The following is a 25,804-nucleotide window of genomic DNA, read 5'->3' as shown; positions in this document are numbered from 1 at the left end:
AGAGCAAGTTATCTCTTCCCAGGAATAACCGTTTACAACCTGATGATCGGCACTCACCTCGTCATGTCTGTTAACCCATTCAGTGACTAACTCTCTTATAGAACAGTACTAATCAAGCAAACTGAAACCAGCAGACCCCTGGAGCATTTTCCGTTACTCTTCTAACTTGAGACTTGTAGATGATGGACAGACTTTGGGAAGATTGGAAATGAGTTACTTGCTGCCAAATTCTTCGCATCTGACCTGATCTTATAGATGTAAAATAAATGTAGACTCAAAGATTGGGTAAAGTACTCACAGCTGGTTCACTTAACTTCCTGGACCTGAGGATGTTTGCAGTGAGGCATCTAGTGATGATAGTAGCATTGAGCATCAGGAAGGCGTGGTTTTCTCTTGCTGTGCATGGTTATTTCCTGGCATTTGTGCAGCAGAAATTATCAGCTTCAGTCTGAATATTGCCTACACTTCGCTGCATGGTTTTTATCTTCTTAACTCTTGCATAGATGTGGGCTTGGCCAGTATTTATTGACCATCCCTAATTGTCTGCAACTAAGTAGATTGCTAGAGGATAGTTAAGAGTCCAACATATTGCTGTTGCCTGGAGTCACATGTAGTCCAGATCAGGTTAAAATGGCCATTTCCTTTCCTAAAGAAAATGAGTGAATCAGATGGGCTTGTACAACAATGGCTCAATGATTTTCACCAAACTAGCTTTTCAGTTCTTGATTTTAAGATTCAAATTTAACAATTGGGCACGATGGGATTTTAATCCATGTCTTCAGAATATTAGCTTGGGCCCCTGGATTACTAGTCCACTGACATTACCATGGTCCACCATCTTACCAAATGTGGGTTTCAGCATTCTAATAACTAAAACTTCAAAATCTAAGAAGTTGTGAGTGGTCCTGAATACATTGCAATATATTTTACGGTCCCATTAATGCCGGGTTTTGGAAACTTAATTTGGAGACACAGGCACTAATGCAGCAGTATCTGTTGTGGAGCTCTGTCCATGTGCTAACAGTTGTGAGTCCCCTTTAAATCAGAGGTTTTAAAAAATGCTGGGTATTGCCAAACAGCAGATTTTCCTTCGGTCTAGATTTAGTTGGGAAAGTGGGTGATTTTAACTTACAGACGCTGTTAATGAAACAGCTTTCTCTCGCTGCTGTCACATATGTCATGCCCCCCTCTTCTAATATCTATCCCAAACTCCAACCCAAATCACCAATCTGTCGTCTTTAAACAGAAAAATAAAAGTTTTCCCAAGTCTTAAACTGAAAGAAAGTTTCAGTGATTCTCTGCAGGGGTCAGAACAAAGAAAACACATCAACAAACAAAACCTGGCTTTCCTTGACATTGAGAGAACAAGGTGTAGAGCTGGACGCACACAGCAAGCCAAGCAGCATCAGAGGAGCTGACACTTCGGGCCTAGACGCTTCTTCAGAAATGGGTCTTGACACTGTACCCCACCCCCACCACTCTTAGGATAGGGGAAATGAGGAATCGAAATGTGGAATGAAAGTTCCTTGACTCAGTCAAACAAAAAGGAAACTAAAAATCAAACTCCCTCACTCCTGTCCCCATTATATGCTCCCGCAACTGGGGTAACAATGGTCTAAAAGACAGAGGAAAAATTCCTCTGCTCGTTGCAGTAAAAATTCCCCTTACACCGACATCCCTTCTGGGACAGGGACAACACAAGGTAAAAATAAAAGCCCCCTTGGTTCTTTCAAGGGGTCCAAAATAAAACAGGCTTCTTCCTGGGACACTAGTCATCAGTCTATGCCACCACCCATATCCCCTCCCCTCCCCACCCAATACCGCACACAAAAACCAGAGCCCTGGAATCGAGGTAAACCTCATGCACCAGGATGGGATCACAATGAGAAACATTTTGGAAAGCACTGCTTCAAGGAGTGCTGCTGAGGAACCCTCCTGCTGAATGCCCTATTCCTGCTCTGATTTTTAATTTTATTTCTTATGCAGCTGAATGAATTTTCAAGTGTAAGGTTAAGAGATGGTATTAGCTACCTCCTTGCAGAAGAGTTTGCTAGTGCTGTTGGGAGGAATTTTAAACCAATTCAGCAGGGATAGGAGTCACTGTGCAACACTGATTAATCAGAAAGGGCATCTAGGCAGAGCAAGCTCAGCTATGTGGTTTCTCAAGGGAGTAGGGTGAGAATCAATGGCATCTACATTAATGTCAGGAGTATTGCAGTAAGACAGATGAGTTAAGGTATGGATTGACACATGGATCTGTAATGTTGTTGCCATCACAGAGGTGTGGTTGAGGGAGGGACAAGGCTAATTTAACATTCTGGGATATAGGGCCTTCAGGCAGCACAGGGAGAGTGCAAAAGTGAAGATGGTGTCACATTATGAGTTGGGGAATCAGTTACTGCAGTTAGGAGGGATGATATCTTGGAAAGGTCATCAAATGTGGCTTTGTGGGTAGAATTTAGGAATAAAAAAAGCAACAGTCACATTTTTAGCAGTGTATTATAGGCCCCCAAATGGTCAGTAGGCATTTGATGAGGAAAGAAGAGCAGATATGTTCTCAATTTGTAAGGATAATAAAAATAACAATTGAATAATTATATTACAGGATTTCAATGACCCCAATATTAATTGGGATAATCATTAGTATTAAGGGTTTAGAGAGGGTAGATTTCAAGAGAAAAGCTTTTTATTTCAACATGTGGACAGTGCTCCAGGAACAGCACAGTGCTGGGCCTAATTCATAGAATCCCTATGGTGTGGAAACAGGCCCTTTGGTCCAACAAGTCCACACTGACCCGGAAAGCATCCCACCAAGACCAATCCTCCTTTCATGTGCCCAGTCTACGCATCCCTGAACACCATGGGCAATTTAGCAAGGCCATCCACCTAGCCTGCACATCTTTGGATTGTGGGAGGAAAATGGAGCACCCGGAGGAAACCCACGCAGACACAAGGAGAATGTGCAAACTCTATGAAGACAGTCGCCCGAGGGTGGAACCCAACCCAGGTCCCTGGAGCTGTGGAGGCAATAGTGCTAACCACTGAGCCACCGTGCCGCGAAGTCCGGGGAATGAAAGCAGACCGATGTTCGAAGGGACAGTGGTGGAGCATTTTAGTGACATTGACCACAGCACCATATGTTTCAACAAAAACAAAAATTGCCCGAAAAGTTCAACAGTTCTGGCACCTCCTATGGAGAAAAATCAGCATTAAGTTTTGGGTCAAGTGACCCTTCCCTAGAACTGATGGTAGCTAGGAAAATGTCACATTATTTGCAGAAGATAGGGTGGTGGGGGGAGGGGTGGGGTTGTGAAGAGTAAACAATAGATCGGGATAGAATCCAAAAAGAGAGAAGAACAATTGGACAGACAATGAAGTGGATAATGATCTGGCTAGGAGGGTGAACAGCTATTAATGGAGACTATGTTAACAATGTTTTCTCAACCGAAAATAGCATCCTCAGTTCTTTTGGTTTTTATTTACTATATGTTTAAAGTTTGTCACAGGAACGGTTGCAAAAAACAGTCATGGATTGGTGTAAAGCCAGTTTTATAAAATAAGGTTGGATCTGGCCAAAGTAGACTGGGAACAGCTGCCTGAGGGTAAATGTACAGCAGAACAGTGGGAGTTGTTCAAAAAAGGTACAGGGTGGGGAAGCAGGTAGCCGGTACTGGCCCAGTGTGTTCCTTTTAGGGTGAAAGGTAAGAGCAACAAACTCAGAGAACCATGGATGTCTCAGAATATTCAGAGCTGAATAAAAAGGAAAAGAGAGACCTTTAACTTGGACAATGAAAGCAAAACAGCAAAGGCCCTAAATGGTATGGGAAGAGCAGGGGGAAGCTCAAGAAACCAGTGAGGAGAACAAAAAGGCGCCATAAGAAAATACTGGGATGCAGACTAGGGAAAATATCAGTGTAGTCCACAAGTAAAGTCCACCTAGAAGCATGGCATTCTGACCGGAATTCCATCAACAAACACATTGACTTGGAGCCAATCTACCATCCCCTGAGAAAAAGAACAGGAAATGACATCACCAACCCAAGGAAACCTAACCGGATAAATAGAAAGCGGGACATAACACCAGCGCTTCGTCGGAGGCTCACTGATGATGTTACCTAGGATGGTGACGAAACGTCTGAAAACTAACCTTCCAGCTCAGCGAGCAAACTCACATCCAGAACCTCAACCTGAGCTACAAATCTTCTCAAAACTCGCTGATAGTACTGGTGTCAAATAAGTTATGCAATCCGTGTACTCTGCATGCTTCCATTTGAGATTACTGTGTGTGCTCATGTACTCATCAAAATGGCACCGAGCACCAGAAGTGAAATCCACCAAGTCACCACCATACTGAAGGTGAAATACACTTATAGCACTGACGAGCCAATGCTAAGGAGCTAAATTATACAGCCAATGCCTTGCTCTACATAGTGCAATTTTATGAAATTTCTTGTTTTGCTTTATATTGCAGAAGTGAATATGTTGTGGGCAGCACACCAAGTTCATCATAGCTCTGAGGACTACAATCTGTCTACAGCCCTCCGGCAGTCCGTATTACAGAAATATTTTTCCTGGGTAAGTTAATTGTGAAATATTACACTGGAAATATTTAGAAGCAAAGTCCACTGTTCCCATTAACTGATGAAACCAGTGGCCTGTTCAGTCAGTTGGAAAGCAGCATGAATTTCTGAATCCTGTGATGGAGCAATGCCAAATTTTTCAGGACATTGTCTGCCAAGGTCATATCAACCGTCTTGAAGTGCAATAGCTTGACGCGTAGGATATGTTATAAACATCACTAATTATGTACAGTTGATCCATTTATGTAATTATTTTAAATTGCTGTTTGTCAGCTTTTGTATTTCATGTCGCACTATGGATGTAAGTATTTGGGTAAAATGTAAATGCAGTTTTAGTTTCACTTGGTCATTGAAGCTCTCATTTTCTCTTCAGTGTAGCTATATTGTGTTGAGACATTATTTTGGAGTAGGAAGACCTTACCAGTGGGATGAATATTCAGCCATGCTTTTCTTTTTAGATTTTATAGAAAGCAGACTAAAAGTTTCCCCAACAAAATCTCCTTTGTTTAATAAAAGTCCTGTTTAAAGTGATTTCTTGTTGCATTTCCTTACCTTTGTTAGTTTGTCCTTGCCCCTTTGCACTACTAAATGACTATAATGGGTGGCAGGAAACTTGCTGCAAGCCATCTGTCAATGTCACATTTAAATTGACTGTAAAATTGAACATTTAATCCTGTCATTTCTTTGGGGAAGCAAATTGACTTTACTCAAAACCATTTTGTGGTGTTAGGGCTGACTGTGCCCTGAATTGCAGAAGGGATTTCAAAATCATATCAAACTGGCTGATGCTTCATCCATGTCAGGCAACACAGAGCATTTTTTAAAAAAACTTCTCCAGACTAATTATTGAAAATTTTGTTTTTCATGGCATTTCTCCTCTTCAGCCAATAATGAGTCATATTGAGTTTAAAACATTAACTCTGTTTATCTCTCCATAGACACTGCCAGTGTCCCTTGTTTTTTGGCAAAGGATCTAGATTGAGGCCCTTAACTGCCATTTCATTGGACAGTTAAGGGCTCCAATAGGGCTATTTTATATTTGGCCTTGTGGGCACTCTATGCAGTGTTCATATTATAGGGTCAAAAGTCACATGACACCAAGTTATAGTCGAACAGGTTTATTTCAAATCACAAGCTTTCGGAACATTGTTCCTTTGTCAGGTGAACAAAGTAGCAGTGCTCGGAAAGCTTGTGATTTTAAATAAATCTGTTCTACTATAACTTGGCATTGTGTGACTTTTGACTTTTGTCTTCTCTAGTCCAACATTGGCATCTCCACATCATATTATAGGGAATGGGGTGAGTAGGAAAGGGGTAAGCTGACCACATATTATACTTTGTAGGCCTTATATCAACTTGCAAGCCTACAAAAAAGAGACCACATAGGAGGCCATTAAATCCAGCTCATAGTGGAAAATCACTGGGTAATTAGTGAATGTCCTTCTTTCCAATGGTTGGAGTTGATGAATATTTCTAAGGAAGAATTAGTGAGCTAGAATTTGAATCAAACTGCATTAGACACCATATAAGATGATTTGATGCTGATATCAGATGATCAATACAGTAAGTAGTCCAGATATAATAAGAGAAAATTAAAAGCACCATATTTGAAAATAGAGTGGACTGCATTTCAATTTTGCAAAGTTCTTCACAGACAGTATTATTTATGTGCCCTTAAAAATCACTGTTTAAGGCATTAATTTATTTAAATTGTTTTAAGTGTTAGTTTAATAATTGATCTGTAATTGTATCTTCTTAATCCAAGTGTTAAGTATCAAATGATATACTTAAATGTCAGATCCTTTTGATCCCATTTCATTTTATGCACTGTGGTTGAATGAACCAAATACAGTTGGCTTTGAGAATATGATTAATTCTAAATTTGTTGGATTATTGTAATCCAAAAAATATGGGCTGTGTTAGACACTTGTTTCTTTACAGGATTAGATCTAATCATTGTGAATATTTGAGAAGGTATTGAGCCATTGTCGTCCAATCTTTAGGAGATTGGGATTGTCTAATTCTTGTTACTTAGAGATAGATGTGTGGAGCAAGAATCTCCTATTTTCACTAGCAGAAGTTTGCAAATGTGGAGACCTGGGTTCTATTTTAAATTCAAAAGTTGGGATTATTTGTATGTTTGGGGAACTTGTAACATTAAGATTGTGGGATTAGTGCCGCTCTTACATACAGATAAAAGGCCTGAAATGACCGGGGGTGGGAAGTTAGCTCACTTGTTTTTCAAGTCTTCTGCTCATCAGTGAACTGTCAGAGATAAGTTGTCAGTGACAACAGTAGTTGTGGAACCTTCTTTTGGACCTTACTAGGACTAAGCTCAGCAGTTGAGGCCTGTAAAGGATGGATTAATTGGATATTGAATGGATGCTCGGGAATTCCTACAAATATGTCCACCTTGCATGGAATCTTCCTTTGCCTTCACAACAAACATTCACAGCCTTTTATTTGACTTTTTTTCATGTTTTGGAAAACGTTTGGCATTACGCTAGAGAACTACCCAAGCCTTCAGCAGAACTTTGACTTTCTAATTCCAAGCAATGGAATGATGAAGGGAACAGCCTACAATTTCTTTAATACTTCTTATGGCATACAAATCTGGATGGCGGCATTGAGCCCCTTAGCAATGTATACCTATTGTCAATGTTGCATGAACTGGCGTCAGGCCTCAATCAATGACTGGAACTGTTAAGTGTAACGGCTAGATGTTTGAAACTGAATTATACAGAAGTAGGAAAGTTCTTAAATCCACGAACCCAACTGAGAAGAAAGTGCCAAACAATTTAATTTTTGTTCCAGGGTAGGAAGAAGTGGATGACAGGAGTTGGGAGTGCACTGGAATCAGGCATGCCACCCGTAGAAGGAGTTCAGAGGCAGCCACTGACGCAACTGATTAGGAATGGGGCAAACTGTTTTAAAAGTCTGACCCCAGTGCTCTGGTCTTTGTACCAGTTTCAGCAAAAATTGTAGAACAAAAAGCAGCCCTTTATCGGTCACCCCTCTCGACCCCACACATGCCTCATCAGTGTCAGCTCATTAGGTCACCACCTCTTGAAGATTGTCATTCTCCTCATGGTAACCTATTGCTCTCTATCTCACTCCCATGGCCCCTTGCATCTTCCATAGAATTAAATGCACAATCCTCCACCTAATCCTCCAATGTTTTATTGCTCTGTGTCAACTCGGTGCTAACTCAGTCTAACTCTTACCTCCATTCACCTCCTTTTGGCTTCATATTCTCAAGTAAACTCACACAGCATCCACTAGGGCAGACCTCAGGTGCCATTGCTGAGATGAAAGAAAATAAAGTTTGAAACATTGATTGTAGACTTCATAGTTTTAAACCTAAAAAAACTTTCATTGATAAGGGCCCATGGAATTATTTAAATTCCTTCCAAAATTTAATCCCTAATAAAACCAAACATTTCTCTTAAGTACGTAATCATGTACAAAAACAAATACTTGTCTTCAAAGCCCCACATCAATCACAGCTAATCCCTTCAAATCTCAGAGTAGTCAAACTGCAAATTTACAAGCTCACTGAGATACTGAGCGATTGCAGAAGCAGTCAAACAGTGTGAATCCCTGAAGCTTGTATCAATCATCATTTATAAAATGGCATCCAAATCTATTCTTAACACACCCACAGAGGTATGTGATCCCTTCCAGTGGATTACCTGAATCCCCACAAGGGTACCTGACTTTGCCCAAAGGGAAACCAAATCCTTCCAAAAGGTGTAATCTGTCCATCCTGAAAATTATTTCCCCCAAATGTCACATTTCAGATTTCAGAAACCTGGGTAACCAAAATTGCTTCTGTTTGTAGGCACACAAAATTGCTACTACTTTTGTGTATTACAAACATCCTACATCCATATGATACACTCCTACCCCACCCTGCCAAAATCAATGGATGCCGAGTTCAGTGGCAGGACTTTCAGAACTGGGGTTCATTGTCATTTGGCTAAAGGGTGGAGTTCTTTGGTTTCTGTGAATATTCAGACATAAGACACAATACAGGAGGCAGACTCACTCTGTTGCCATTATAAGCTGGGTTGTAATTTTACAAGTGATTCACTTTAGATTTCTGATCCATTCTTTGATCGGTCCTTTGTGTCTCCAGAGACAATGTGTCTTGTCATCTCAATTTCACAAAAAGGGTGCATTTTCCATTGCATTTTCCAAGACACAGGTTTTAAAACTGATGAAGAGTTGTCCAGACTTGAAACGTTACACTCTTACCAAGGATGCTGCCTGACCCGCTGTGATCACCAGCATTTATTGTTTTCAGTGTGAACTTAATTCACTACACACTTTCCCTTTGTAAGTGTAGGCACATTGAAACAGCAAAAGGCACTATAATATTACTGTCAGCATGTCTATTCTGGCCATAACACAATGCCTTACCATTCTCCCCAGCTTTTTACACGAAATGTATCGGAACACTGGATGAGTCAACATGTCCTTATTCTACCCCAATTGAACAGAGAGCCAGAGCTTGGGAAAGGGACAGGCATCCCTCAGTTCACACCCCACCCTTCTGAGATGACAACTGAGGCAAAAGATGATTTACAGCAGGCCCATAAAAACTCAGTCACCTGCCTCACTCCTGAACACAGATTAGAATTTTAGGATGAAGGTCAAGTCTAATTGTAAGATAACAAACCCTGATGAAGGGTCTAGGCCCGGTACGTCAGCTTTTGTGCTCCTGAGATGCTGCTTGGCCTGCTGTGTTCATCCAGCCCCACACTTTGTTATCTTGGATTCTCCAGCATCTGCAGTTCCCATTAGCTCAAGTCTAATTGTACCTTCTTTGCCACTCACAAACAGGGCAAGTGGAGATATGGTGACTTTCACATGAAATGGAAGTCTCTACGACTGAAATTAAGCTTCACAGATTCTATTTATCCCTAGATTATGTTAAAGTGCAAATGCCATTGCCAATTCTGAGCCAGCCCAGCCAAACTTGAATAAAGGCTGTTCTTAACTCTATTTCCAAAGTACCAGCCAGCTGGCTTATTCTCCCTTTTTCCTTCCCTAACCCTCAGCCCAGGCTTCCTGATCTCTGACAGCCTTGGATCCTATCTCCAGTTTGTTACCTCCCTGCCCTGTCACACAGAAATACACTATCTTGTGCATCGTCATCTTAATCCACCACAACCATTTTCTCAATCAGTGAGTAATACTTTAGGTGATCTGCCAATTTCTAAAAAAAGAATGAACACAGATGTGATCTAGTAACTGTTTGAAGAGTCTCAGCGTATATCATTAGAGTTTTTTTTTAAAGAAGTAATTTAATTGATACATTAATTGTTTTGTTCTAGGTCTTTAACCTTCCAATGGCTCTCTTCATCCCTCCCTCAGTTTTTGCAGTGCATCTTCAATTTAACTTGCTGTATCAGTTCTGGATTCATACAGAGGTAACTCTTTTTTCATTAACATTTAAAATACATTTATAATTAATGTTTTTCATTAATCTGGTATCATTTTATAACTGCATCTGTGCTGTGTCATGGTACAGGTTCTATAGAATGGACTTCTGAATGGAATGAAATGTTTCAACATTTCAGCGTACAAATATACTTTGCAATGAATGTATTTATTATTGCAAGTTATAAATGGTTTAATAAATCAAAAAAATGCTTTCTTGAAGATTTGAAGAGTTTAACTATTTAAAAGAAAATGCATTTTTGTTTCCTTTAAACTCTTGAGTGTGGTCTTTATAAGTTTGGGCAGTTAACGTGAATTTAAGACAAAATGCACTGTTGACAAAATAAGCCTTTTAGTGGAAGTTGTGGACTGTCTAACCAGAACTGAGATCACAGAACACTTCAATGAGTTAATAATAATCTAGATGATGCTGGGAGAATGGGAGAGAGAGCAGCTGAGATTTATGGTGTTTCAAATTTTGACAAAATGTAAATACACATTCAACTTAAAATGTGACTGATAATTAACTGTTAACACTTTGAGAAAAGATCTAAGATTGGAAGTACAGAGTTTATTAAAGTGGAATGTTATTTTTTTATAATCAGGGGATCTGGGGAATAAGTGGGATGAAGTTTTGCTGTAGCTTTACAAAACTGTTTGGATCACATCTACAATTCAATGTACATTTCTCGGCACCGCATCTTATCTATTACAAGGAGTCCAGAGCAGACTCCTTAGACTGCTGCTAACTCCCAGTTTTGGATTATGGGTAGAGATAGAAGTTTAAGCAATGAACTGACTGATGTTTTTAAGCTTTGGAAGAGATTGATAGCATAGGGTAAATGAAACTGTGTGGTCCCCAGAAAGTAAAGAACAAAGCAGAGGCATAACTTTTCAGGGCTAAATTTAGGAAAAAATTATTCATGCTCAACATAGTAGAAGTTAAATAACAAGGTGTAGAGCTGGACGAACACAGTAGGCAGGCAGCATCAGAGATGCAGGAAAGCTGAAGTTTTGGGTCTGGACCCATCTTCAGAAATGTCTGCTTTCCTGCTTCTCTGATGTTGTTTGGCCTGCTGTGTTCATCCAGCTCTACACCTTGTTATCTCAGATTCTCCAGCATCAGCAGTTCCTACTATCTCATAGTGGTAGTGTGGTGCTCCATCCTGAGAAAAACAGAAGGTGCTCAAAAAGTTAACATTTTAAGCCAGGTAGTAGTGAAACATTTTTGGTAGACAAGTCTACAAAAGGATATAGAACCATGGCATCTCCTAGGAGCTAAAGTACAGATGTGTCATCATCTCATTGAATGGGGAATTGGCTTGAGTGTTTGAATGATCTCCTGTTGTTCTGATGTTTGTAGAATTGAAAGTATACATTCTTTCCCCCAACTAATATATTTCTATCCAACTCTCACATGTCCTAAAGAAATAATCTTCCTCACTGATACAGAGTTCCGTGGTCAAGTGATTCCCTAATGCCCCTCACTCTTAGTATTAATTATTTATGAATTTGTGAGAATTGACCGAGAAACTTAAACCTGAATGCAGTGCTTCTCAATATCTCGGAGGCTTTTCCTGACCCCTTGGACAATGCATTGTTTGTCAATGTGATGCAGTCTTAATACAGAAGAGGGTAATATACATATTTTTGCTCATAAGCCAGCAAAACCATTAATCATTTTTGTCAATATATCATTTGCATAGGTTATATTTTGTGGCATGTCTCATGGTCAATATACCAGTATATCTTTGAGAAGGTATGTTCATATCAGCATTATATCACAGCATGTCACTTGAGAGACCTGTGACTATAAAGGCTCATGTGTCATCTTACCCCACAAACATTTGAAACATGACAGGTTACTAGAAGCATGCTGGTGTTGGATATTGGGTAATCTTTAAAACTGAATTCTTATACTATTTCATACTTAGTATTTTCTATGCAGCATTAATGTTACAGCTGTAACTCTCTTATCGTGGCATAAACAGACCTCTAGCATATGAAAATGAAAGGAAAGGTAGTAAGGGTCACTGAGGTGATAATGTCCCATGGAAGTAATGTCAATAATTTAGCAAGTGCCATACAAACTCTATTATCAACAAATTATTTGGGAAAATAATAGTTTTGTTCTTAGAATTGTAAACCAAGCCACCAATGATGTGGGAAAGGGCAAAATCATCATCTTAATGTCATGAGTAACTGCTCGTGTCAAAGGCCAAAACGGCAAGTGATTGCCACAGGAGAGAGAGAGAGAGAGAGAGAGAGAGAGACAATATCTAATTGAATAATTTATTGTATCTAAACTGCTGCTTCTTAAATAAATTTAATGAACGTTCTGAAAATTACTGACAAGTGCTCAACTGCCGATATTATTCAGTGCTTTCCTGTTTTAAATTAGTAGCTTAAAATTTGCCCAGACCACTATTAACCTGTGAATGTAATACTTGTGTGTGAAGGTTACTTTGGAAAAAAAAAGTTTGTTGGCTTCTTCAATATCATAACATCAAGACCTAGTTTCTTATGACAGATAATGTGAGCATTCCACATTAGGCAAACACCCTACTGGAGCAAATTCACACATCATGATAACAGTGCTTGCCAAACAGAAAATACTCGAATACCATAGAATCAGACATTTGGAAAACTACTTGAGGAGAAAAGAGCCAACAGTTTTGGGCAACAGAGAATTCAGAACAATAGTACAGTTTTCTCACCTTTCAGCAACATCAGTTTCTATGAACACAGGCGGCATACAGGTTGGATGTTGTGATTATGGTTTTACGATCATTATTTACCTCTTAATTCCAAACGTTTATTGAATTGAAAGTCCCCTATCTTCCATGATTGGGTTCACATCAGGTTGCCAAAACATAACTTAAGGGGAGATTTTGAAGCTCATATTCCGCTTGGGAACCCTGCAGCCCAATGGTATCAATGTGGACTTCACCAGCTTCAAAATCTCCCCTTCCCCCACCGCATCCCAAAACCAGCCCAGTTCGTCCCGTCCCCCCACTGCACCACACAACCAGCTCAGCTCTTCCACTCCACCCACTGCATCCCAAAACCAGTCCAACCTGTCTCTGCTTCCCTAACCTGTTCTTCCTCTCACCCATCCCTTCCTCCCACCCCAAGCCGCACCTCCATCTCCTACCTACTAACCTCATCCCACCTCCTTGACCTGTCCGTCTTCACTGGACTGACCTATTCCCTCCCTACTCCCCACCTAAACTCTCCTCTCCACCTATCTTCTTTTCTCTCCATCTTCGGTCCGCCTCCCCCTCTCTCCCTATTTTTTCCAGAACCCTCAACCCATCCCCCTCTCTGATGAAGGGTCTAGGCCCGAAAGGTCAGCTTTTGTGCTCCTGAGATGCTGCTGGGCCTACTGTGTTCATCCAGCCTCACATTTTATTATCTCAGATTTTTATATTGTTAGCTTTACACACCATGTCAATAGCATAAGGTGACGGTAATCTTTTATAACTATCAACACATGTCCCGAAAAAAAAGGACAAAACACAAAAAAAGCCAGAATCAACGGACCTAGTGCCAACATATTACAGCTATGCATCCTGAAAAATATGTACCTCAGCAAATGATGCTGCCATAGTAAAGCCTACAAGAGATAGATACCAAGACCAGCCTATTATACCATGTGGAAAATACTGTGGAAACTGCAGTTATGCTTTAAAATGTCAATTTAAACGTCATTTAGAAAGTATATGAATAGGAAATATTTGGAGGGATGTGGGCTAGGAGCAGGCAACTGGGACTAGTTTGGCTTGGGATTATGTTCAGCATGGAATGGTTGGATCAAAGGGTCTGTTTCCATGCTGCATGACTCTATGAATTTCTGATAATGGATAGTTATAGTGTAAAATGGATCCCAAATTCTAGGCATTTGCAAAATTGCACTGTAATGCCAATACGAAAGCTCATTCCCAAGATATTCGACTTGGTAGATTCTAATTTTTCAGCAGTGGCAGAACTACCAATATGCACAGATCTTGGTATGGACAAAATTCATGAGAGTGAAACCTCACCCACAGTGGCGAAACAGATCACACTTGACACAACCAACTACGTCATTAATCTCAAATGCCTGTGCCCACATGATTTCGATGTAATCAAAATTTTAGGATATATGCAGTATTGTATTTTTAAGGATGATGCAATCACATTTCTTGATAATTCTGCCCTGGAGAGATTTGCTCGAGAAGGATGTCCCTTATGTGCCGCAAGCTCATCACCGATATGTCTTCTGTTCTATTAAGCAAATTTGTCGGGAAACCATTGCTTATTACAATACTATAACATCAGCAAAGTCATGATTTTTGAAATACATGCATTGCAAAAATACCCAGGCACATGTCTTTTGTATAACCTAAAACCTGTTATCTTTGGCTCAAAAGTGCTGCCATCTGCACAAGTGAACTACTGTGGTATAAAATGTGAAATATTATTATAAAAGTGGTATTCGGTATCATGTGGGTTCACACACATTTTTGGCAAGAAATTAACGTTAGAATAAATTATTAGTCGTTAGACATGAAATGGCATAAATTGCTAATAAATGCACTGCAATAACATTGAAGTGAGATATAAGCCAGAAACCATGACAATTATGTTTTTCACATTGATTGGATTATTCAAACCATACAAAGACCAAACTATTCGCCTTGACTTACACATTAATGGTCTACACCATGAATGGATGGCCTGGCAGAATTAATGAGGTAGCTGATAAGATTTGTTAATTTTGCCTGCAGGGATGAACTCGGTAAATACAAAAAAGTCACTTCAAGGACAAATAAACAACTCTTCTTGATAAAAGTATTACCCAAGATATCATGTCCATCTAACACTAGAGGCACATTAGCTTTGAATACATGATATGACACATACATGTGAATCTGTGTCATTGCCAGGGATGAATCAGGATATTCAATGATTTGTAAATGTACACAAGGCATGCTAAAGGTATCAACCTCAGCAGTGGAGGAGGCCTCTAAAACCACATAATCTTCCATTCGTTCTTTAAGTGAAAGTAACAACTATCTATATTACACTGGGATGATTATATCCTTTTGAAGGATTACTTCTCTACATTTCCCAATGTTCAACAATTTAGCAAAACAATGAGCATGGACAACACCAGCGTGATGCATACTATTTTCAATTTATTCGAATGGGTCACATCTGATGATAACAGACTGCATGCACTGGCAAGCCATTTCAGGACAAGTGTACTAAGTGGGCAGTGACCCATATAGCATGTTGTAGAGGAAGGTTCTGGGAAAAGGGACCTCAGTTATGGGAAGACACTGGAGAGACTGGGATGTGGAGATGTAATAGAGGGAGGCGATGACCTGATGGTATTATTGATTGACTACTAATTTAGAGACCCAATCAATGTTCTGGAGACTTGGGTTCAAATATTGCCTTGACAGATGGTGGAATTTCAATTCGATAAAAATGTCTGGAATTAATCAATATCAAACCAGTGATCATTAGAAGTAGAGCAGCAAAACTAGATTTCTGCATTGGTTTGGTGTTGCACGAAAATATAGCAATGGAGATTGTTTACTCTTCCCAGCAAGACTTATGTTTGGAAGTATGTGTGAATCTTGCTCAGCAATCAATTGTCTAATCATTCTGAGCCAAAGGATATTACATTTCAAAGACAAGTGAGAATGGAGAAGATACACAATGAGCTGTTAGAGACTACCAAAACTACACATTTGGGCTTATCTTGTAGGAAGCTTCTGGGAAAAGGGACCTCAGTTATGGAGAGACACTGGAGAGACTGGGATGTGGAGATGTAATAGAGGGAGGCGATGACCTGATGGTATTATTGATTGCCTACCAATTTAGGGATCCAATTAATGTTCTAGAGACGTGGGTTCGAATATTGCCTTAGCAGATGGTGGAATTTCAATTCAGTAAAAAAGTCTGGAATTAAAATTCTGATGATCATAAAACTGTTGCCGATCTTTGGAAAAACTCATCTGCTTCACCAGTGCCTTTTAGGGAAGGAAACTGCTATGCTTATCTGGTCTGGCCTACATGTGACTCCAGATCCACAGCAATGTGGTTGATTTTCTGGACACTGAATGCTGGTCTAGCCAGCCATGCATCCTGTTAGTGAGTAAGGAAAAAAAAACAGCATTCAAAAATGCTCAAGTGTTTTAATAGAGTGAGCTGAGAAAATCTCTTTCCTCTGCAAAGTCAGCAGCCAGAGGTCATAGCTTTAAAATTATTGATAAAAGATCTAAAGAAGAAATGAAGAGGAACATTTCCACACAGTGGCTTTTTCAAGCTTGAAATTAACTTGTTGAAGTGATGGAGGACAAAGATTTCACAGGAAGCTTCAAGAGGCAAGTGAATATTTACTTGAATGGACTTAATTTCAGGTTTAGGAAGAAAATATTAGGTGTGGATTGAAATTGGGCAGCTCTTTCTTTCAATGTGTCAGCATAGGCATTGCAGCATTGTTATTCGTTCTTTCTGTGCTTTACAATTCTGAGATTCTAATCTTGTTTGTCTTTCTTAAACTTGGTAGAAATTAAACGAATGAGAATTTGAAGAGCATTTGTCAAGTCTTCTACATATCAAAAAATGCAGATTGGACAATATGCTGTCCTTCACCTTGAGCACATGTACACAATAGTGTTTAACTCTGGATCTTGGTCCCTATTTACTTTTCATTATCTGGTACAAAGGATTGAATGGTAATGGAACAGTATGTAGCCTGTGTTTGGTACTAGTGTCATACAAGTTGAACTGGCTATCAGTGAATATTTCATATATTTTGTGAATCAGTATAGATTGAATACTTCTTCAAGATGGTTGAATTAGAGTACAGACATCGCAGACAGCTGTGCAGATGGAGGAGGTTACAGAGAAATGTCAGATCACAGATTTTGAAAATAAGGATGAAACTTTTCAAATTAAGACATTGGCTAACTGTGCATTAATGTAGATCAGCACATGCTGGGTGATGAGTAAATGGGCTTGAGATATCAATGGCCTTAAATTTACAGAGGATAGAAGCTGGCCAGTTCATGAGAAAAAAAGCTCATAGCTGGAGATCACAACAACATGGAATATGATTACAACAGTAAATGCAAGTGACAAAGCCAGGCAATGTTATGAATCTGCAAATGGATAGCCTTAGTGCAGACAGGTATGTCATGTCACTGTGGATCTCAGCAGAATAGAAAATTGGAATATAGTACATTCTCTGCTCTTGATATTTTTGTGAGGCACAAAGCTGAACAAAATTGAGCTAAGGGTTAAAGTGAATGTAATGATGTTCAACATAAGAAATGAAAGCTCTCCTAAATGAGAGAGCATTCCTTTTCACTGCTTCAATCTTTTCTCTAACAATGTGTTACACAACAGTAAGCTTTCCTTTATAGTGAGGTATCAGGCCTGATGCTAGCACAGATGAAAAAAACCCATACACACTACTTTCACTCAATGTCTTCATAGTTGACCAGTACTACTTCTTGGAAAAAAAAATTCAAAATCTATCCCAGTGCCACGTAATTAAAGAAATCATTTTCAAGATTTCTCTTAGCATGGTGACAATGCTTTGATACACCAGACACAACATATTTGAATATGATGATAATGGTGAAATTATTATACATTAAAAATAAATGTTGCTGTAGTCCTACTGGACTATAGGGCTACTCTTTTGTTAGAGAGGGATGATTGGTCATGGTTTAACCTCAGGATTGCTGTACCTCAGGTGAGCGGAGAGGTTGAGAAGGAGACTCCTTCCTGGTAACTGCAGCCAGTGTGAGAATTGAACCCAACACTGTATTGGCATCACTTTCTGTATTGCAAACCAGCCTTCCACTCAGCTGAGCTAAGCAACCTCACTTATTGTACTTGCCAGTATACTTCAAGTCCACAAACAATGTTTAGTTGATATATTTTCCATTTCATAGTGGAAAAACTTCAGATTAATATTATCTTTATTGGGGGCATGCGACAAGCTCTGCTGCTAGTTTTGTACCCAGTGGGTGTTTTATGGTTCCGATGGCTAGTTGGGCGAGACACCTTCTGATTGTCCCTGTTGTTGTTACAGTCTACAAATATTGTTGCTTCTGCCTCTCTCTATTTGGAAAATTTGGCTATTTTATGTTTATTTAAATATTAAAAATGCCTCATCAGATAAAAAAACAGCTGGCTTAATATAAGTTAGACTTCGGAATGAATTTCAAAGTGTGAAACTGTGTAGGCTTTCAAGTCTCCTATGGATTATTCTTTCCTTACAGTCTCCCCCATTGAGAGCACACACAGAAAATCCATCTGTGTAAATATAAATTTCAATGTCAAACATTGACACTATAGCTAGAGCTAATTTACTGTACTAATTAAATAAAATATTATATTGATAAAGAGATGTAAGACTAACAACATTCACCAGTTAATTTTCTGTTGCTTTTCATGGCATGTATGAAGGAATTTTCTTTGAAATCTCACTTGTGCTTTAATAGTTTCCAAGCTACCTTGGTGGGGATAAAAAATCAGGTTTCAGCAGTTTTCAAATTCTTCTATGATCAAAAGATTTTTTTTGGCACTGCAGCAGCACTTCCCTGGTATTAATATTGTTCTTACTATGATGTTAGATTTTATTAAAAATGAATGTTGATTCTGTAAATGTCTGAAAAAACATATAAATCTTTTGAAAAGATTAGTTGCATAAGTTCCCTACACTCAAAGGCTGCTGTTGTATAAACTTAAATTCCAGGAAGAATCTTAAACATATATTTCTTGACTGGACTGAGAATCACTTTTTTGAAAGACTGAATTAGCTCATTTAACTGAGTGTGGCAAGAATGGGGAATGACTGTGAATCTCATTTAGACTGCCCCTTGTGCACACAGTCAATGTCAACTGACAGCAGCAAAGCTACACTCTCCTCAGTGGTAAATTTTCAGGGACTGAACTGCTCTTGCTTCACTACCATTGTGTGCAATCCACGATCCATGTTTCACAGTAAATGTAAAAACTAACTTGTGAGTCAAATGTTCCTAAAGTCTTGTTTAGTAACATTTGGGAAGCAGCAAGCTTACCTGCATTACTTCAGTCAGAATATTAAATATGCAGAAGTTGACGGCTGGTATCTTAAGCTGTGAATTAATCTTGCGTTGAATGAAATTCATGGCGCCCAGTGATGGAGACTTTACTGACACGATTTCCTGTTCTTCACTTCATGAATTGTGCATACCAGTGCTTTGGCGCCTTATCTCATGGATCACATGACAGATGGAAGCTCTTGGCACTGTCCTTCACCCTGCTGGCATCATCTTGAAACCCCAGCTGCACTTCACTTTTGACACTGCAAGCCAAGGACTGCCTGTCACACTATGGTGGTGGAACATTATCACTCAGCACATGATTCAGGAAGAAATGTTTGAAGCCTCCTTCTTGCAGAGGACTCCACTGTGCTGATGGTGGGGAGGAGGGCTGTTCTTTCTGTTGCTGGCCATTGCAGAAGGCACACCACCAGACACAGACAGCCCTAAAGTCAACAAACCTTGGTGAGAGGTGTGTTCTGTGGTAGTTAGTGATGGCCCTGTGCCGTTGAGGTAGCAAAGAAAAAGTAATGGCGCTTTCCCTTGTGGAGCATAGAATATCATTGACATTTTTCCTGCATTACTCTGTGTTACATTTTACGCAGTGTATAGCACTGATCTAGGCTGCTGAGTCCAGGCTGGCTCTGTCCGGTCAGAAAGCCACCGTGAGTCCACAGGATAAAGCACAGCCCTTTCTCCTCCACCCCATAAAATGTTGGCGCGTGAAATGTGCGTGTGTCCCTATGCACAAAGAGACTTGGCAGAAGCATGCAAGCCATAGGTGATCCTAAGATCCAAAGTAAAGCACTGAAGTGCTGGGCGAGTTGGACTGAAAGTAACTACGATACTGCAATGAGTAGAGCTTTTTTTAAGAAAGGGAATCTCCTCCCATTCATTTTCTAATCATGAAACTGTGCTATAGAGTTTTACAAATCAGATGTTCTCTCAAGCACACATCTTAACATTCTAGCTATATGGTTATCAAGATCTCTCTGAAGATTATAAATGCAAATTCACTTCTAACTACAACTGCTTCTGTTGATATAAAACAAAAGTAAAATCAAGAATTAAAGCTCATTTTGAAGAACCTGCACCAATTCTGAAACAGTGAACACCAGTAGCATACAGCTAAGCCAGAACTTAATTTTACACAATTTTTAGGTATGAGTTGAGGTGTGGTGCCTCAGTTTTGTATTTAGATTGTTTTTGAGAAAGAATGACTAACATAATGCGCTGGAGGTGATTCCAACTTTGTGCAATGATGAAAAACTGGCAGTATCCATTTACTGAGGTCCAGAAGTCAGCTGCATTATTTGCATGTTTACATGCACACTCATAAGTTGGGAGTGCACAATTCAGTTTTGATAGGATTCTCTGGGGCAGTAGAGAAAAGAATCTCAGAACAGCAGCATGCAGTAGCATTTATAGTTAATGCCTAGACATGAGATGACTTTTAAACCAATAGCTAAAATGAGGTATTATGAAAAATCATTATCTTTTGGGACTTAAAAAATGCAAATTAAATGAGATATGTGAAATTCAACAAATTAGAAGATCCATATGCATCAAATGCAAGTAGACACATCCAAAAATAAAAAAAAAGTTATGGTCTTTGCCCATTAAAATAATGTTTATTAATATAATTGATTTGAATTGAAAAATAGCGGCTTTGATTTGTGCCTGATGGGATATCTGCCCTACTTGACAATCTCAAATGTTCAAAATGGAATCCTGAAGATGTTGGAATGAGCACAACCAGTTTTCATCAGTCATTATTCTTGAACCATCAATTTTCTTCAGGCAGGTAGCGATTTTAATGACACTTTAGATACCTTGGTTTCTAAATAGCCTCTTTGTTCTTGTACAAGTATCAAAATATTATGAAGAATAAATGAACAGAACCACTAGGTTCAGATTGCTTAAAAGCAACTGGACCTTCCATCTGAGAAAATGTTGAGTTGCTCTGGGACTTCCACACATTGAGAATATCATAGCCTATTGAAACCACAGACTAAACTTACCTTCTACCTGGGTATTTCCTCTGAAATAAAACAATTTTAATTAGCAGGCTGTTCAAGGGTATTCAGTTTAAATAAAACTCAAAATAGTCCTTATGGTAGCTATTACAATGTGATGTTATTATTTTAACATCTGCTTTTCTGTCATTTTGAGTTTAAAAATAAAATTGTTTCTTAATCCCTTGAGCTGGCTGTGGGTAGTTATTTTTCGATTTTGGCATTAAAGCACAGTGTTAAATCGTTTCCTGACTCTGTTGCAGATAATTGGTAACCTTGGGCCTCTGGAACTGATCCTCAACACACCCAGTCACCACAGGGTCCACCATGGTGAGTCTGTCCTCATAGAATGGACTTCTGTCTTGTAAAACGTGTAATTTTTCCGGCTGTCTGGAAATCTGTCAGCAAACATCTTCCAGGTTATACTTTTTATTTTATTGAACAGTTTTGGAATGATTTCAGAAATGCACTGTATTGAAAGAATTAAATTCCAACCGAATAATTATATTTAGCAGGAATTCTACGTTTAAAACAAGGATTGTATTTGGATCAGGATGTTGTTAACCATATGCCAAAAGCAGGCAGTTTACAAAATTTTCCCAGAAATATTTATCCAGATACTCAATTGAATAACAATCACACAAAACATGACAGAGAAATTAATTTAATTATTTTTAAAGTCTAAAAGCAATTAGCTATTGCCCCAGTGAGATTCATCATTGTACTGGCAATATTTACTACACTGATAATGTGGTGTGTTTAAAAAAAAATTTGTTGAGTAACATTCTACCTTAATTCAGGAATTATAAAAATGGGTATGAATTTGGTCTCAATTAAGTAGCTGGTTACCAGAACCTTCAATTCAGCATATCTTACCATCGTTCTGTGTTCCAAACTAAGACTTGGACAACTGATGGTAAAACAGTACAAACTGGTTCCAATTTAAATACTTACAACTAGTAAGATAATTATTCAATATTACCATGACCAAAATAACCTCTGCTTCTCCTGTTCATGTATCCAAAATGAATATTTTCTACATTCTTTCACAAAATGCCCTATGCGGATGCTGTTTCCCATGGTAGGCCTCCAGTTTGGATATTCATCCATAACACAACTTTGGAAAACATAAGTGATAATGGGAACTGCAGATGCTGGAGAATCCAAGATAATAAAATGTGAGGCTGGATGAACACAGCAGGCCCAGCAGCATCTCAGGAGCATAAAAGCTGACATTTTGGGCCTAGACCCTTCATCAGAGAGTGGGATGGGTGAGGGTTCTGGAATAAATAGGGAGGGAGGTGGAGGAGGACCGAAGATGGAGAGAAAAGAAGATAGGTGGAGAGGAGAGTATAGGTGGGGAGGTAGGGAGGGGATAGGTCAGTCCAGGGAAGACGGACAGGTCAAGGAGGTGGGATGAGGTTAGTAGGTAGGAGATGGAGGTGCGGCTTGGGGTGGGAGGAAGGGATGGGTGAGAGGAAGAACAGGTTAGGGAGGCAGAGACAGGTTGGACTGGTTTTGGGATGCATGGGTGGAGGGGAAGACCTGGGCTGGTTGTGTGGTGCAGTGGGGGGAGGGGACGAACTGGGCTGGTTTTGGGATGCAGTGGGGGAAGGGGAGATTTTGAAGCTGGTGAAGTGCACATTGATACCATTGGGCTGCAGGGTTCCCAAGCAAAATATGAGTTGCTGTTCCTGCAACCTTCGGGTGGCATCATTGTGGCACTGCAGGAGGCCCATGATGGACATGTCATCTAAAGAATGGGAGCGGGAGTGGAAATGGTTTGCGACTGGGAGGTGCAGTTGTTTATTGCGAACCGAGCAGAGGTGTTCTGCAAAGCGGTCCCCAAGCCTCCGCTTGGTTTCCCCAATGTAGAGGAAGCCACACCGGGTACAGTGGATGCAGTATACCACATTGACAGATGTGCAGGTGAACGTCTGCTTAATATGGAAAGTCATCTTGGGGCCTGGGATAGGGGTGAGGGAGGAGGTGTGGGGGCAAGTGTAGCATTTCCTGCAGTTGCAGGGGAAGGTGCCGGGTGTGGTGGGGTTGGAGGGCAGTGTGGAGCGAACAACGGAGTCATGGAGAGAGTGGTCTCTCCGGAAAGCAGACAAGGGTGGGGATGGAAAAATGTCTTGGGTGGTGGGGTCAGATTGTAGGTGGCGGACGTGTCGGAGGATGATGCGTTGTATCTGGAGGTTGGTGGGGTGGTGTGAACGAGGGGGATCCTCTTAGGGCGGTTGTGGCGGGGGCGGGGTGTGAGGGATGTGTTGCGGGAAATACGGGAGACGCGGTCAAGGGCATTCTTGACCACTGTGGGGGGAAAGCTGCGGTCCTTGAAAAACTTGGACATCTGAGATGTGCGGGAGTGGAATGCCTCATCGTGGGAGCAGATGCGGCGGAGGCGGAGGAATTAGGAATAGGGGATGGTATTTTTGCAGGAGGGTGGGTGGGACGCGGTGTATTCTAGGTAGCTGTGGGAGTCGGTGGGCTTGAAATGGACATCAGTTACAAGCTGGTTGCCTGAGATGGAGACTGAGAGGTCCAGGAAGGTGAGGGATGTGCTGGAGATGGCCCAGGTGAACTGAAGGTTGGGGTGGAAGGTGTTGGTGAAGCGGATTAAATGTTCGAGCTCCTCTGGGGAGCAAGTGGCGGCGCCGATACCATCATCAATGTACCGGAGGAAGAGATGGGGTTTGGGGCCTGTGTAGGTGCGGAAGAGGGACTGTTCCACGTGAGGCAGGCATAGCTGGGGCCCATGCGGGTGCCGATGGTCACCCCCTTAGTCTGTAGGAAGTGGGAGGAATCGAAAGAGAAGTTGTTGAGGGTGAGGACGAGTTCGGCTAGGCGGATGAGGGTATCGGTGTAGGAGGACTGATCGGGCCTGGGGGCAGGAAGAAGCGGAGGGCCTTGAGGCCATCTGCATGCGGAATACAGGTGTATAGGGACCGGACGCCCATAGTGAAAATGAGGTGTTGGGGGCCAGGGAATTGGAAATCTTGGAGGAGGTGGAGGGCGTGGGTGGTGTCACGGACGTAGGTAGGGAGTTCCTGGACCAAAGGGGAGAAAATGGAGTCCAGATAGGTGGAGATGAGTTCGGTGGGGCAGGAACAGGCTGAGACAGTGGGTCGACCAGGGCAGGCATGTTTGTGGATTTTGGTAAGGAGATAGAAACGGGCCACGCGGGGTAATCTGACTTTTCTTTCAAATAAAATTCCATAAATACTAGCCTTGTTTATATGATGAGATTTATATATTGCAATGCAAGTAAAGAAGTAATGTTCTAAATTGAGTGATGGAAAAGATATTGTTTTATATTTTGTTTTTTGATCCAGGCTTTAAAATAATTATACTATTGTAAAAATATGCATTAGGTTAAAATGCAAAGTTTTGGAATACATTAATATTATCGAACCTGAACCTAGAATCTGAAAAGCCTGCACTTTAAAGCATCCTGTTTCTTCTTTCCTTACTGGATCGGCAGCTTCATCCAGTGCTGAAAATCATGTTATTGTCCCTCTGGCTTCCCAGAGTCCACCTGTCCTCATTTATTCAAAGGTCAATGCATTTTCTGGCCATTGACTAGCCAATCAAATGGGAAAACTGGGCAGTGCAGTCCGTAGCCCAGCCATGCCTGTTTGAAATTCAAAAGTTATCTGGATTGTGGGATCTGAACCCCTTTAAAAATATAGCTCAAAACAAAGAAAATCAGTAATCAGATTAAATTAGTTTAGAAGAAGAGTAGTGACAACCATAGATTAATTCAGAGGATTAGTTTAGTTTGTGATTGGATGGACCAAGGGGTTTGTTTCCATGCTGATTGACTCAATGACTGTAGGAGATGGTGGCACAATAGCATTGCCTTTAGACTGGTCCTACAAACCATATTTTGTCCCAGTTATGACAACCAGAGGAGAGTTTCCCCCATTCCCATTGATTCCAATTTTGTTGGAGTTTTTTGATTCCACACTCAGTCAATTGTGACCTTAACATCAAGGGCAGTTACATTCACTTTATCTCTGAGAGATACAGCACAATACATTGTCAAGCAACAGTGTAATATAGTCACAAATAGTCATGAAAAATCAGACCTGTATAGATAATATTTCAGATAATGCCGTCAATACCCCTGTATTTCCTATCCCAGTGGCAGGACAGACCCAGTCGAGGTGGCAGCATAATAGTGTACAGTCTGGAAGAGATTGTTCTGGGGGTCCATAATATTTACTCCAGGACCCAACATGTCTCACAGCATCAGACCAAACATGGGCATGGAAACCTCCTGCTGATTACCACCTACTGCCCTTCTCCGTCAGTTGATAAGTCTGTGTTCTTCCATGTTAAACACCACTAGAGATAGCACAGAGGGTGGAAAAGGTGCAGAATGCACTCTAGATGCAGAGCTTCAATATCCATGCCCAAGAGTGGCGCTGTACTTCCATGTGTGACTGAGTTGGCTGAGCCCTAATGTACACAACTGCTAGATTGGGTCAGTAACAAGTGGTGAGGAAACTCACAAGAGGGAAAAATAAGTCACTACTTGACCTCATGATCATCAGTCTACCTGTTGCAGGTAAGTACATCCTTGCATTATCAATAAGAGTGATTAACGCACAGTCGTGGTGGGGATAAATTTCCTATTTATACTAATGTCTCCTCATTTATGCTATGG

At 40.5% G+C, this 25,804-nt stretch overlaps 1 protein-coding gene across 3 annotated transcripts in view; it reads left to right on the top strand.

The window, feature by feature from the left end:
* agmo (alkylglycerol monooxygenase) overlaps window positions 1-25,804 on the top strand; it is a 349,880-nt gene that overhangs the window by 192,726 nt on the left and 131,350 nt on the right. For 2 of the 3 annotated variants that reach the window (XM_048549597.2, XM_048549590.2), the window contains exons 4-6: window positions 4,472-4,575; window positions 9,920-10,015; window positions 21,396-21,462. In XM_048549597.2, the coding sequence (XP_048405554.1) occupies window positions 4,472-4,575; window positions 9,920-10,015; window positions 21,396-21,462 (267 nt within the window). The remainder of the gene's footprint in view (window positions 1-4,471; window positions 4,576-9,919; window positions 10,016-21,395; window positions 21,463-25,804) is intronic. The other variant, XM_059654521.1, reaches the window with a different exon arrangement.

This window comes from Stegostoma tigrinum, chromosome 2, assembly GCF_030684315.1.
Source record: "Stegostoma tigrinum isolate sSteTig4 chromosome 2, sSteTig4.hap1, whole genome shotgun sequence".
Classification (NCBI taxonomy): Eukaryota; Metazoa; Chordata; class Chondrichthyes; order Orectolobiformes; family Stegostomatidae; genus Stegostoma; species Stegostoma tigrinum.
Note: the sequence above shows the minus strand (reverse complement) of the source record. Positions and strands in the feature narration are given on the sequence as shown.